General features: G+C 34.9%; 1 protein-coding gene across 4 annotated transcripts in view; it reads right to left on the bottom strand.

The window, feature by feature from the left end:
- Positions 1–12,357, bottom strand: part of COP1 (COP1 E3 ubiquitin ligase) — a 252,752-nt gene that overhangs the window by 33,513 nt on the left and 206,882 nt on the right. The window contains exon 19 of one of the 4 annotated variants that reach the window (XM_027074266.2): positions 4,742–6,345. The exons of the other annotated variants lie outside the window; for them this stretch is intronic. Within the exon in view, the coding sequence (XP_026930067.1) occupies positions 6,331–6,345 (15 nt within the window). The 3' untranslated portion in view covers positions 4,742–6,330. Of the gene's footprint in view, positions 1–4,741; positions 6,346–12,357 lie in introns of those variants that run through there. 4 annotated transcript variants of the gene reach the window in all.

The raw sequence follows: 12,357 nt of genomic DNA, 5'->3' as shown, positions 1-12,357 counted from the left end.
GTTCAAATTTTAGAGAGATTTAAAAAAATGAACTGTTTTTTTTCTTGCCACTGTTATTTGTAAAATAGTCATATTGAGAAGTACAGTCCTTGAAAGGCGTTACAATTTGTTCAATAAGGATTTCTAAAAAACATCTAAAAAAATTCCCCCTACAAAGCTTGTTTCCGCATGTTTTCAACATCAGGAAAGTTTCTCGTCTAAGGTAAGTTATGTCTAACTGGCAGAGGGATTCTCTGCTGGGGGCTAGTGCACACCCCAGAAGTAGAGGCAGTTATACCATCTGTGAGTTTAGAAGCTGAATCAAGAGAGAAATAATGCAAACCAAGGAGTTTCTCAGACAATGTTCTCATGAGTGGACCTACATGTAAACTATAGGGTCTAACGATAAGCATGTAAGTTGGGTTTACATATGGCCACTGGGCAACAGAAATCTGGTCTACAACCCCTTCAAATTTAAGAGGGAAACTGGGGCACCTGGGTGGCTCAGTCAGTTGAGCATCCGACTTCAGCTCAGGTCATGATCTCATGGTTTGGGAGTTCAAGCCCGCATCGGGCTCCGTGCTGACAGCTCAGAGCCTGGAGCCTGCTTCCGGATTCTGTGTCTCCCTCTCTCTCTGCCCCTCCCCACTTACACTCTGTGTCTCTCTCTCTCTCAAAAATGAATAAACATTAAAATAAAAATAATTTAAAAAGAGGGAAATGAAACTCAGATAAGTTAGGTGACTTACCTACATGCAAAAAGTTAATTAACTGCTATAAGTCTTCATCCCTTTAAAGAAATAGTAGATCCTGCAAATTTAACTTCAAATATATCTCCCAAATTCTTGGACCAAGGTGAAGCTCCATCACCAGTGCCTTTGTACTCTTGCCTACCACATCTGTTTTTCTGTTAATTAAACTAAAACCACTAATCAAAAGTTGAAGTCAATCACTTTTCTTAAAGTCCTTTATATAGTTGCACAGAAAAAGTTCAAGGTTCTTAACACAGTCTAGAATGACCCTTAAAAAAAAAATTGTTCTTCATCTACCATTTCGTGTTTCATCTCCCACTAGTCCTGTTACATCCTAGCAGCTCCAAACACACAGGGCTCTTTCAGACTCTTAAGCTTTTGTACCTGCTGTTCCTTCTACCTGGAAATATACCTGGAATAGATTTGCATAACTTATGCAAAATACTAAGATAGGAGGACAGGGGAGATGCTCAAATGTTAGTTTTCTAACTTTTACATATTAATTTATTACTAGCAGTACTACCATTTACTGAAAAGCTACCATGTATGAGTGTTTCATATGCATAATGTCATCTGCTTCCTAACAACACTTTACAGTATTTAAATATTCGTATTAACCCACTACAAAAATGAGGAAGTAGACTCAAAAAGGATAAGGAATTTTTCTAAGGTGTCACAGCTAGCAACCAAGGTTTATAACTAAAACTCAGATACACCTCATGTCCCTCTTCTCACCTCGTCAGCTCTTACCTTCATCGCCCCATCCCAGACCATCAGTGCCTGTCACGGTTAAGAGGAACTACTGTGTAAAAACTGCTCTGTTTTTCTGGAAATCAAAATAACGGTAGATATCAAAAGCTAAAAAATATTCTGAACCCTTTCATCTAGTTTTTCCCTCACTTACAGGATTTTGTATTACAAATACTGCAAGAGAAAAGGGGAAAAACAATACGCCCCAAAACATTATGAACTTATAACTATGAAAAACTTAAGAGGCAGCCTAAATGTTTAATAATAAAAGACAAACAGTAATTCATAATAAATGTAAATGCCTTCCACTAACATTATGATGTAAAGAGAGAAAATGCTTAGGTGTAAAAAGCTAAATACAAGATATGTTTATAATGTAAAACTATTTAAGAAATATAGGCCGAAGACTGGAAGGACAAACATCAAAACATTAACTGCTGTTCTGTTTACATGCTACAATTACAGGTCAATTTTCTCAATTCTCTATTTTCTAAAAGTTCTCTATTAATGAAGAAAAATGTAACATTCCACAGTAGAGACGATGAAGGGATGAAAGAAAGTCATTACGGGCCTCCTGAGTAAGACCTAACTGGATCTAGAGGCCCTAAATGCAGAAGCTAAGTTTATCCTCGGTCAGGCATCACAACAAGCACAGAGGGAAAGCTGTGGTTATTTTGATTGGTTTTGAGTCTTCTGATATATCACTTGTATATTTTAGCAAGCGTAAGAGAAAATTGAATAATTCAAATGCAAATGTTCACGCAAAGAACCAAAACCTCATGCTTATTCTAAAAAGTAATTGCCACTTATCTATCACATAGTAGAACCATGCATGGCACCTAAACTGGGTGAGAGAATTTCTTCCTAAGGGTTTATTCACACCTATTCACAGCGAATAGTTTCACTCTCAATAACTCAGCTTGATGCAAATCTTTACACCTAAAAAAACCCACAAGACATACACAAGCTTAAAAGTAACTTATCTTTTTGATAAATCTCATCCAATAGAAAAAATACTATTTACTATTACTAGTACCAAAAAACAAAACTCTTTCACCCCATTAGTTATAACAAATGGGGGAGGGAGAGTAAAGTTAATACTAGAGTTAAACAAAGACTTAACCAAAAACCAAAATAACCCTTGAGAAGTGATTTTTTTCTTCATATCCCTAAAATGATGATTTGGAAAGCAGAAGATAAAAAGGAAAAGTAAGTAAAAGCATGCCCCTAATGCATAGAAAACAATCTCAACTCTGGTCAAAATTATGTAGTTTTCTTCATTCTGCATCTTCACTATAGAAAGACTGAACCTTATTTTTAAACATGGTGAGGACTCTGATGGAGAGTGTAAAAATCTACAGGGTAACCAGGCTTTCCCTTAACAATAATGACCACTGAGATCCCTAGAAGGGATCCTACAATTTGTTTTGCTGACAATAACTCATCCTTTCCACTAATAAAGGAAAACACAGTTCTCAGATCTTAAAAATCCTGAGAAATTTAAAAAACTTAGAATTAAAAAGTCTTAAATCTTTACAAAACCAAAAACTTTGAGAAAATGAAAATATTCCTCATAAAACAAGGACTTCTACTGAATTTTGAAGTTGCAGGGCTAACTTATTAATTGGGAGAAGCATAATTAGCCTTTTACTCTTTTCAGAATACAGAATAAAACTGCTTTTAAATATAAATGCCCACATTATCCTTTCTTATTAAATGACATTTTGGATTTATCCAAACCATTATAGTTTTCTATTAGTAAACATCAAGGATTATCACATGAATTACAGATTTGTTGTTTAGAAAAAAAACAGTAGGAAAATGCACTGGAGTATAACTTGTGAAACTTAAATTATCCTTGGCTGCTATGTATTTCAAAGGTATCTAGATAATCTGGCATGAAATAAAATATTTCACTTTTTACTTATCAGGTGATAATATTATATGAGAATCCCTAAGATATATAATAATTCTTAGCAATTTTTTTAAAATAAAAAGATAGGGGCACCTGGGTGGCTCAGTTGGTTAAGCAACCGACTTCAGCTCAAGTCACGATCTCGTGTTCCTGAGTTTGAGCCTCACACTGGGCTCTCTGCAGTCAGCGCGGAGCCTGCTTTGGATCCTCTGTCTCCCTTTCTCTGCCCTCCTCCACTCTGTGCTCTCTCAAAAATAAACAAACATTTAAAATAAAAAATAAAGGGGCGCCTGGGTGGCTCAGTTGGTTGAGCGTCTGGCTTCGGCTTCAGTTTGTGGGTTCGAACCCCGCATCAGGCTCTGTGCTGACAGCTTACAGCCTGGAGCCTGCTTCGAATTCTGTGTCTCCCTCTCTCTCTGCTCCTCCCCCACTCATGCTCTGTCTCTCTCTCTCCTTCAAAAATAAATAAAAACATTAAAAAAAGTTTTTAATAAAAAATAAAAAGATAAACCCTTGGGCCTCCTAAAATAAACCAAAGTTTGGAATGTTGTGAGAAATAAAAAAACACTGTAAGCAAAGGCAACTACTACTATCTTGCTTTCCCAATCTCTACAGAGCAACTCACAAAGATACACTTGGTGTATCACAAAGCCACAGCTCTAGATACTTAGGATTTAAAACAGTAAGTTAACAAGAAGGAACTAAATCTTGAAGTCAGATTTACTTTCTATATAATCTATCCCAAAAGCTTCCAACTTCTATCAAAGTTGAAGACCTTGAAGACAGGGACGCCTGGGTGGCTCAGTCAGTTAAGAGTCCAGCTCTGACTCAGGACATGATCTCATGGTTTGTGAGTTTGAGCCCTGGTTGGGCTCTGTGCTAACAGCTCAAGGCCTGGAGCCTGCTTCAGATTCATTCATTCATTCATTCTCTCTCTCTCAAAAATTAAACATTAAAAAGAAAAAAAAGATGGGGGCCACCTGGGTGGTTTAGTCGGGTAAGCGTCTGACTGAAGGCCATGATGTCATGGTTCACAAATCTGAGCGCCACATTGGGCTCTGTCTTAACAGCTCAAACCCTGCTTCAGATTCTGTGCCTCCCTCTCTGCCCCTTCCCCACTTGTGTGCCCGGACACGCACGCACATGAGCACTCTCTCTCACTCATTAAAATAAATAAAAGCATTTTTTAAAAGTTAAAAACAAAAAAGACCTGAAGACAAACATAAGCATGATAAACTATTTAATTCTCAACAGTGTGTAAAAAGTCTGGTCATTTAAATCAAATGTTTCAGATTTATTATCTGCCTTTATCTTTACCTTTTGGTTAGCTATCACAGTTCAAATAAAGAATCTTTTATCCAAGTTCATCTTATCTAGAGTAAAACAAGACTAATAAACATAGCCCCAAAATGAAATAGCTTCTTTACAGTAATTATAATAGATTGACTTTTCTTTAATCTATATAATCAAATTATTTCTATGTTCAGCAGTAATAACTTTCTCCCATCCCGGAAATACCAACGCCAACTTCTGATAGTTTATTTGAAAAAAATACATAAAATGGGATTTAAGAAATAGTGGAAATAAGGGAGATCTGAAACGCACAAAACCCTGGAGTGATCACATCAACAGAGAGCTGTCATGAGAACAACAGGAATTAATGTGAGACTAGAGAAGTAAAATACAAGCATATATTTCTTTTCCTCAGATAGTATGCAAGTTTGAATTAGCAGGAAACACTTTTCTCTTAAACGATTCCTGTCCTTGGCTCATTCTGCTTTGAGTAATAACTAAGTAAAATATTCAACTAGAAAATAAATAATCATGGTATTTCATACATACATTTTAGCATATAAAACCAACTTAAGTAGTGTTCATTAAAAACTTTTAAGTCAAGGAAATGATATTCAATATTCACTCTCTGGCCTTCTACTACTTCTAATATAGAAATTTGGTAGGAACTATCCAAAGATAAACACTTAGAAACCAAAGTTAATCTCTTCCCATCTCAAAATATTTTAGACAATTTTAAGTGTGGTGGGGTATTACTGAAAAAATTATTCATATACATATTTTTTCATGTTTATTTATTTTTGAGAGAGCGTGAGCAGGGGAGGGGTTGGGGGTGGGGGGGCAGAGGATCCGAAGCAGGCTCTGTGCTGACAGCACCGAGCCAGATGGAGGGCTCGAACTTACAAACTGTGAGATCACGACCTGAGCCAAAGTCATATGCTCAACCAACTGAGCCACCCAGGCACCCCTTTTATTTTTTAAATTATAGGTTTTAATTTATAGGTTAATGGCATAATTCAGAATGCACTCTCAAATTAATATTTTTTTTCTCTTATACAAGGTAAAACAAACAAAAAAAACCAAGTAGCTTAAAGATTTCTGTCAATTCTATGTTTCAAAATTGGCATACTTTAGAAGGACAAACACTATTTCAAAAAAATTGTTTAATGAGAAAAATTGTAAAAACCATTCTAATGTAGGTCAAATTCCATTACAGTACATAAAAATTAACAATAATGATATATTTAAAATGTTGATTAGCAGACCTGCTAAATGATATTTTGTTGACTGCATTACAATATTCACCGTAAAATACCTAATGCAACAAATGTTTTCACAGAAGCTGTCCATACAGTAGTGGACATTAAGGTTAAGGAATATTTACACTTAATGAAATTTACTTAGAGAATAAATAAATTACAGCTTTGCTTCAGTTTTCCACCACCTTCTTGATTCCTCTCTTTTCTACTTTCCCACCCCACTCTAGTCTGGACACTAAGGGAAGAGTGGAGCACTTAGGAGATGTGAGCCACAGTCTTCCTGGAAGTCAGGGTCCACGCTCAGAATCTTCTTTCCTTCCACGCCCAAGACAAGAGTTCATTCACATTGGCCCTCTTCCAGTCAGGAAAATTTTCTAAAGTGTTATAAATCATCCAGCTAGAGAAAAGAAGAAAGGAAAGGAAAGATAAAAGGAAAAAGAGAAACAGAAATGAAGAAAGAAGAGAAGAAAGAAAAAGAAGCTCTTGTGTTGTCTTCTCCATGTTCGTTGAAGAATTCAGGATCAGAAATAGCTTAGAAGTGTGGGAAGTTAATATGTATTAAAGACTGGTGTTTTTTTAATTAAAGAAAAGAAAAAAGACTATTATCTTTTATTTGTCTCTTCCCAAGGGGATAATGGAGTAGCAAAATCTAACAGATATTAGATATTCATGATTATAATTATTACCTTGTTAGCAGATGCTATTTCTGCCTCTTGGTTACTATGTCTAACAAATCTCTTTCCAGTGGTAACATAAATCATCTGTTCCCAAACCTGAATATTCATATAATTTTCTAAGAAGGCCTGGGGAAGTTTTTAATACAAATCTCTACCATGCTTCCTTCCTTCTCCTAAATAGGGCTTCATGGGTCTAAGAATACATATGTTTTGTTTTGTGTGTGTGTGTGTGTGTGTGTGTGTGTGTGTATTTTTAAGACCCCCAAGGTGATTCTGATAATCAGTCAGGTTTGAGCATCACTGGTATAAATACATTTTATTATAGCTGCATTCTGCACTTTCATTAGAAAGCAGAATGGCTTTTTACATGTGCTTTAGTTTTGTGCAATCTGCTGCTTTATACACAGTGTTTACTAAGTCAGAGAGGGATGCCTATCTCTTAGATAAAAACATATGAATTGGAAAAATAAATATGTTAAATCTTTTTGAAAGAAGACAAAATTGTAAAATAGTAGCAATGTTGAAAGGGAAGGAAGAACAGGCTATAAATCTAACAAAATATTAAGCTAATAATAAATACCAACTTTTGTATAGTCCCATGTACTTTAAAATTTTAATTGCTTTGAAAATTAGCAAAAGCCTGAAAGTTATCCCAAGGGGCAGACTGGTAATTATGAAATAATTATAAAGGTACCCATGAATGCTGATGTCAGGAAAACTAGTTTTTTTAAACTGATGTAATCTTGATATTACCACTGAGTTTCAAGGGAGTCTAATAGATGTCAGAAGTTATCTCCCACCTCTACTCCAACATTTCTTTGGTTCCAAAATTAGTATTTAATTAATTATGCAACAAGCAAGATAAAGGACAAGCCTGAGAGAATGTATCATTCATTACAAAAATCATATACTAATTACACATTACGTGCAAACAATTTGCTTAGTGCTAAGGATAAAAATGAATGACACTAATAACAAACATTTATATAGCTCTTACTCTCTGCCAAAAGCTATTCTAAACTCTTTATGTACATTAACTTACTTTAACTTTATAATAATCCTAAGAGATAGGTTATTATTATCATCAGCACTTTATAGATGAGGAGGGGGGTGCCTGGCTGGCTCAGTCTTTAGAGTGTGCAACTCTTAATCTCGGGATCAGAGCTCAAGCCCACAGTGGGTGTCAAGCTTACTTAAGAGAATATTTTTCTAAATACGATGAGGAAATTGAAGCAAGGGACAGTTGAGGAACTTGAGTAAGGTCACAGAGCTACTATGTGGAAAATCTGATTGAACCTAGGTGGCCTGGTTGCATAGTCTATGCTGTTGTTCAATACGGTAGGATGCCTTTTTTCAAGTTTACAGGTTAGCAGGGAATAAGAGACATGAATATAATTAATAGTACAGGTACTATATTATTTAGCAAATATTTTTTTAATGTTATTTTTTTTAACGTTTACTTATTTTTGAGAGAGAAAGAGAGCACAAGTGGGGAAGGGGCAGAGAGAGAGGGGGACACAGAATCTGAAGCAGGCTCTGGACTCCAAGCTGACTGTTAGCACAGAGCCCAACGAGGGGCTCGAACTTACGAACCATGAGATCATAACCTAAGCCGACGTCAGATGCTGAACCAACTGAGCCACTCACGTGCTCCTATTCAGCAAATATTTTTAATGAATAGGAATCATGAAAGATTTAGGTAAAGAAAAGAAGATTCCTTAAGAACATAAGGTTTTAGTTAAAAACACTTCAAAAAAGTGTTTCACTATATTAAAGTCTTATTCATTAGAAATAAGAATATAAAAAATGTATTTTATTTTATGACTGAAAAAGATGTTCTCACCTACTATGGCTATAACTTTGTATAGTATGGGTGATAACAGAGTTTGACAGATTCCCAAGCCAAGTTTTGCTGGACTTTGTTTCAAGGGAGGGAAATTAGGAAAATCCTTGTCCTGACAACGTTCATTTGAGAGTTACAGAAACTTCCATTATGATTCCTGTTGTTTCTGGCCACAAAAGAAAATATCCATCCTTAATAATCAATGCTTTTCCTGAGGATAGAGGATACATTTTTAAATAACTTTTGAAGAGCTGAGAAAGTGTTAAGTGTCCTTTCCAAGTATTGCCTTTTACCATCAGATATCCATTTAGCATGGGTGACCCAAGACTAGGTAAGTATGTATGATGTGATTCAGAACTGATAAAACAATGATAAGGGCACCCTACTATCTCAGCAGGAGTTACAATGGACTTAGTATCTGCTTCCAACAAAAATATGGTGTCCCTTTAAATTGTTATCATCATTTAAGAACAGAAACAGTCATTTACATTCTTGAGTCAATTTATATTTTATTCCACTAGTTTTAAATAAGGGTCATGTCAACAGAAGGATCCACAGATACAGAACACACATAATCTCCTTACCTAACTACACTCTCTGAATAAAGTAGTGGTGATAAAAAATATGTAACAGAAATCAAGAATAAATAGTACTGTCCCAAATTTATCTTAGCTTTATAGCAGTACTTTCACAGAGGATGTAGGGTGTGGGAGATAGTGGAATAGTCCTGAATTACGAACACCAAAATGTCAAAGGACTGATTATAAAACAAGATCTCAATTGCACGGTATTTCCCTTTCAATCAAGAACTTCTATTAAAAAGACAATTTTCAGTATGTAAGTATATAATATGTAACAATCAAAAGAATGTTTTAGAAAATTGCTTATGGAAACAATTAATTAAAAATGATTACGTACTTACGTAACAAAATATTTTCAAGATGGCAAAGATACTGGCATTACACCCCATGTTTCCATGCACCCCGTTTCTTGGTGAAAGAGCAATGTAAGGAAACTTTTCTGGGAGGCAAACTAATTTTAATCAAGTGTTAAAGGTACTCATTTTCTTTAAATGGACAAATCCTGAAGGTTCTCTTCTAAAGAACGAATTAAAAATTTAAAGATTTACTGCAAAAAAAAATGTAAGAAGTACTCCAAGTAGTAAAGTTACACAGTAGTAAAAAGTAAACATTAATATCCTCAACAAAACAATGGTATGCCAGTTATGGTCAAACCTTAGAATAGAATAATATGCAGTCACTGGAAATACTCTTTTCAAAATACATTTAGACCTGGGAAATGTTAATGATAAAGGCAAAAGGTAAAGAAGACATGAAGAAAAAATAAAGAGTACATGGTAATATATAAAATACTCAATTTTATTAAAAACAATAGTACCCATTAAAGGAAAACAACATGAAGATTAATTACATTAAAATGTTACTATTGGTTATTTCTGGGAAAAAGTTGCAATAGACATTTTTTCCTATTTTTTGTTTTTTTATAAATTCTCTAAAGTATATATGTATTCATTTCTTTTTTTTTTTAATGTTTATTTTTGACAGAGAGACAGAGTGGGTGAGCATGCATGAGCAGGGGTGGGGCAGAGTGAAGGGGAGAGAGAGAATCCCAAGTAGGCTCCATGCTGTCAGCCCAGAGTCCAATATGAGGCTTGACCTCAGGAACTGTGAGATCATGACCTGAGCCAAAATCAAGAGTTGAGCACTTAACCGACTGAGTCACCCAGGCACCCCACATGTATTCATTTCTAATTGTTTCTTTGAGTAATGAACTACAATAATATATAGTAAAAATCCTAAGAGATAACGTTCCAAGATGATATACTCCAGCAAAACGCTTGCCAAGGAAATTCATATTGACCCCCATACACTCTTAAAATTGCAAACATTTTTCTCTAAATGAACTCTAAATTAGTTAAAGATAATTATTTAGTTAATGAATTATTCTGACCATATCACTACTGCCTTTTAGGTATAACTACTCCTTTAAGGATTTAGAGATGTCAAAGGAAGGAAGGAAGGAAGGAAGGAAAGAAGAAAGGGAAGGAGGAAGGGAGGAAACAAAACTGATGTTAGTCCATATTAATGCCTGCCAAAAATTGTGAATAAATAGTATATTTCAGAAAGAAAGGTTGAAAATAGATCTGACATAGACTTGATTACCAAATGGGCTTTATTAATCTAGATAATGGCTATTTCCAAGAAAAATCAGCAAATTTTATTACATCTGCACACAGGACCAAATAAATTATGGGGTACTTTTCAAAGAAGTAGAGTCAGAAAATGAACTGAAATGACAGCCTACTAAGCTCCTTGATTCTCTATATTCGAAAGTATAAAGTTGGCTGCTACCTATGGAAATGCAGCAAACCACATTTATTTCAAAGACTGTATAATCATTCACATGTAATATACTTGGATGTGCAATCCTATATGGATACAGTACACTCAAATACACAGTTTCAGAATTTACAATTGCTTCTTCAAATAAGTGGATACTAAAGTTCTTTCATTACAGCAAGTTAAACATTCGATCGATCAAGTTCTCCTCATTTATATTTAAAAAATGACCGCTGAGGAAATTAAATTCCAAAGCCTAAATAAAGGCAAAATGATCTGTGTTATTCCTAATAGTTATTTCTCACAAATTCATATTTTTTAAATATCATGAAAATTAATACTGAATTAGGCAATGCAAGTAATAAGATTTAGACCTGGGAGGAAAAATCCTAGTAATTTGATAATAATAGAACACCTTTATGTCAGTAACTCTAAACTACTGAGGTTTTCTTGTTAAAATGTCTGTAAGTGAATTAAAATAATAAACTAAAAACAAATATAAAATAAACAATTCTGCATTCTTTATTAGAATAAGATAATCATTACCATTTCTATTCTTGAGAGGACCTAAGCTGCAATTTAAAAATTCTCCTAAAAAAAAGTATTTTCACTAGAGTTCAAATGAAACATCTTAAAATTCCTTTGAAAATTAAATATACTTGAGACTTCTGCATTTTAGTAAAAATGCCAGAGTCACTACTTTTGCAAGACAAAACTAAGGAACAAAGGACACAAGAATCGGTCAGCAACCCCAAAAGTGACTGAGTAAAAGTGCTTTTAGACACAGGGAAAATACAGCAAGGAAGACAAACAGACAAAGGACAAAGCATTGTCTCTCAGATTAAAAGAAACAACATTAGAACTATTCTGTCTTGGGGCACCTGGGTGGTTCAGTCACTTAAGCAGTCAGTCACTTAAGCACCTGACTTTGGCTCAGGTCATGATCTTGCGGTTCGTGAATTTGAGCCCCGCGTCGGGCTCTGTGTTGACACCTTAGCCAGCTTCAGATTCTGTGTCTCCCTCTCCCTCTGGCCCTCCCCCGCTAATGCACGCACGGCTCTCTCTCTCTCTCTCAAAAATAAACATTAAAAAAATTAAAAAAAAAAAAAGAAATATTCTGTCTTTAAACAAGACTAATTAAAAGTAAAAAGTGTAATCCTAAAGCAAAACTGACAGACCACACAGCAAACAAGAAGGGGGGGAAGAAGCATGCTTGCTGTTAACTCCCACAGCACTGTGAAATAAAGGAGAAGGGATGTAATAAATGCTACAATAAAATTGACCAGTATCTTAAAAAAGGGAGGTGTAGAAAATTCTTTCCAGATTATACAAAGGTCAGTAGAAATAAAAAGAATGGGCATTATATAGGATCGTGGCTGACTGTTCAAAACAAGGCTTGGAATCACTGGTTCATTTTTATCCAGAAGTGGCCTATTTATATATACATACATGCATACATACATACATACATACATACATATGTATACATATACATACATACATGCATATATATATATGTGTGTGTTATA

Source organism: Acinonyx jubatus, chromosome E4 (genome assembly GCF_027475565.1).
Source record: "Acinonyx jubatus isolate Ajub_Pintada_27869175 chromosome E4, VMU_Ajub_asm_v1.0, whole genome shotgun sequence".
NCBI classification, from domain to species: Eukaryota; Metazoa; Chordata; class Mammalia; order Carnivora; family Felidae; genus Acinonyx; species Acinonyx jubatus.
This window is presented reverse-complemented; position numbering and strand designations above follow the sequence as displayed.